This window comes from Rutidosis leptorrhynchoides, chromosome 11 (assembly GCF_046630445.1).
Source record: "Rutidosis leptorrhynchoides isolate AG116_Rl617_1_P2 chromosome 11, CSIRO_AGI_Rlap_v1, whole genome shotgun sequence".
NCBI lineage: Eukaryota > Viridiplantae > Streptophyta > Magnoliopsida > Asterales > Asteraceae > Rutidosis > Rutidosis leptorrhynchoides.
Genome location: NC_092343.1, coordinates 182,993,468 through 182,996,801, shown reverse-complemented (window position 1 = coordinate 182,996,801; position 3,334 = coordinate 182,993,468). Strand labels below are relative to the sequence as shown.

The following is a 3,334-nucleotide window of genomic DNA, read 5'->3' as shown; positions in this document are numbered from 1 at the left end:
TGCAATAACCATTTTTACGCTAAATACAAATACCATCGCTATTGCCATTAACCCACAAAAAGTCTGAAGTCAACCTACACTAATGTTACTTTGATATTATCCTACATGCTTCAAACATATTTCATCTTATACAACACAGTACCCTTTTAGATTTTCAAACTGAATTAAGATGAAGATAAGTTGCTACCGGCCAAAGTACTAACATAAATTCACATTGCTTGAATTGATTACAACCTTAACATGCAAAGCATCAAACTAAATAGTTGTGTCGTTTTTGTTATAGTAAGAGGTGAAAGTGGTCAAATGAGTTAAGAAAGAAAATAAGCCTCAAGCCAAGAGATGTAATTGGTCATTTTTTATCCTTATTAACTATCAACTAAAAATGTAGTATCTATATATTCTATAATCGCATCTCATCTCTACCTGTTGACATATTGGGTTTCAGATACGTAATGCATCGGTTAAAAAGAGTTTAACTTGAAATAGTCAAACTGCACATAATTACACTTTAATTGGCAAAGTCCGTGCATATCAGTCATCCGAAATCTATTTACATAAAATTTCTAAAATCAAATAAGAAATAAATTAATAAACATTAATGACCAATTTCATTGAGCTACTTACACAGGTTATATAAAAAGTTGATGTACATTATTGTGGGTTGCATTATTTCATCACTGAATCAAAAATTCAAACAAAGAAATAAGAATAATAATAGAAGCATGAGAGTGGCTCACAACATATATTTGTAAAGAACACACTAATTTCAAATTGGTGTGCAGTTCATGTGTTCATGGCTAGACATAGCTCATGAGTAAATTTGACCAAATTGATAAGCATCTTCGACTTTGTGATATCAGCGGTTCAGTCAGCTTTGAGTCAATAAAAAGGGACTCTTAAAAGACTACAATGTTGGTGCAAGCTAATTCCCTAAACCTTCACTCGATAACTGAAGTAGATCACGCATTTGAAGTTAAAGATTTTCCAATAGTTTCTCATTGATACTTTGCACATTAAATTTTAGTTATTATACTAACTTCTTTGACTAAAGTAGGACCTTAGTTACTTATTTAACCATCTGCTAAAATAGTACAACTATTAGCTATTCTAATAACTTCTTTGACTAAACTACGTTTCGCGTACCTGCTGATCCCTGGACACAAGAGAGGAAAGTCCACGCTAGTATTTATCCGCTTCTTCGGTCATCATCTTCTGCAAAAAGGTAAACATCTTTCAATAAGATTGCTACAATGTTTAGCGAATTAGTTTATGGATAGAAAATAAAATTCCTTAAATTGTAACCTTTAAAAGGAAAGTAGATGAGAAATAAGCCACCCTAGAGTCCGTATCATCTGGTAGCTCCATGTCAAATATCATTCGACCGCTTAGTCTGATATGATATGCAAAAGAAGTGGAAACCAAGGAACACAAAGCTAATTTGTGCAATTTCTACCCATTTTCATTTAACGGGGTCAATTTGGGTTATGGTTTATCTCTAACAGGTCATAGAGAGAAACGGGTCAAAGGTCGTTTAATGTGTATTTTATAGCATAAAACATTTTATTCAGACAACTATATTATTACTTGAATCATTCCCAAATTCAAAATCAGTATGTCTGATCTGGTACCGTTCGACATCCAAACAGAAATCATCAAAAAGCTTCCGATCAAATCAGTGGTTAGGTGTAGATCCGTTTCAAAACAATGGAAATCACTGATAGACACCTCCGAGTTTATCCATGACAACTGCTTGCGCGACAATCAGCCGCATCATCTACTCGTAAGGTATAAATTAAATTCAGTGCTAAAATATGTTTCGATTTTTGATGATGATAGTTTTCCCAACACAAAATTTCACCTACTGTTCCAGTAGCTCTTAACCAATTTCAGAGCGTGTATAAACTCGGTTCCTCTCATGGAATCATTTGTTTATATGTTTCCCATCCAATTCTAGATACAGAGATAAACTTTAAAACAAGTATGATTCTGTTATGGAATCCTACAATTCAGAAATCGGTTGGTATAGTTGTTCCAAATGTGATATATAAGATGCACGCAGATATTGTTATCGGTTTTGGAGTTTGTCCTAACACTAGTGATCCTAAACTTGTTAAGATAAAAAATATTCAAAGCTCAGTAACCGGCACTATAAATTATGTTCCTTGGGATGTTGAGGTGTTTACGTTAAGCTCTGGGGTTTGGAGAAGTATATCTGTCACTATGCCTTCTAAACCGGTTGAATTGTCATGGTTCCAAGTTTTTATAGATGGGGTTATTTATTGGCTTGGTAATGATAAGATTGATGTGGGTCATGAAAATAAACATAATCGGCTTATTTCATTTGATCTCAAATGTGAAGAATTTGGTGAAGTATTACTTTCGGATACTTTAGTACGTTCGACCGCAGATATGTATCTCAGGAAATTGATGGGTTCTCTTGCTGTGATTGAAGGCTTTTATGAGCCTCAAGACCCATTTTGTGTTGTGTGGAAGATGAATGAAGAAGGTGTTTTGAAATCATTTACAAAACTTTACACCTTTAAGGCGTATCCTTTTACGATTATGAATAGTGTACTTGAATTCAGGAAGAATGGGGAACCTATTATGGAATCGATAGAACAAGGCGGAGAATTGACCACACTTGAATTTTATGAACCGTGTTCAGGACAAGTCAATGATCTTTGGCCAGATGAAAACCATGGTCATTTGACTGAATGCACCGCGTACTCTTATACGGAGACACTAGCTCTGCTTAATCAATCTAATAATATTATATATTAATGATGAATTGATGATGTTGATGTTGATGTTGTGCAGCAGTGTATAAAGATGAGAGTGTAGTTATCACATTCAAGTCTTTTTACACTGGCTATCCGTTTGTTTCTCGTACTAACCAGTTTAGGTTATTGTAAAGATGAGTGCATCATATATATGTTGATGTTTGTGTTTGCTATGTATAAGATCAACGTTTTTTTGTAAGTTGTTAAATTGTTATGATTTATTTTATAAAATTGCATCCGAGTTAACTTAATAGATCGGTGAGCTTTTACTATGCATTGCATACTTAAGTTTTACTCGAAAAGCTAGATTTTTATATAAGAGTATAATTTTTGATACATAAACTCTATTAGTAAATTTCAGAAAGATGGCTGTTGTTCAAAGTCTTTCTGCTTGATTAATATGAGCTATACAAAGTACTACTTGAAAGTCAATACTTTGATATTGACCCAAAACTGGCATGGCCTGGAAGGCTGGAAATGAACCTGAATTCAGCCCATTCAGATCACATCACATTCACATTCAGCCCATCAGATACTTAGAAAGAGATACCAAG

General features: G+C 33.8%; 1 protein-coding gene across 1 annotated transcript; it reads left to right on the top strand.

Moving 5' to 3' along the window:
- Nucleotides 1–1,980: 1,980 nt before the first annotated feature.
- Nucleotides 1,981–2,912, top strand: LOC139875303 (uncharacterized). Its single transcript, XM_071862644.1, has 2 exons — nucleotides 1,981–2,701; nucleotides 2,818–2,912. Exons 1-2 carry the CDS (start codon nucleotides 1,981–1,983, stop codon nucleotides 2,910–2,912), a joined length of 816 nt encoding a protein of 271 aa, XP_071718745.1.
- Nucleotides 2,913–3,334: the final 422 nt, after the last annotated feature.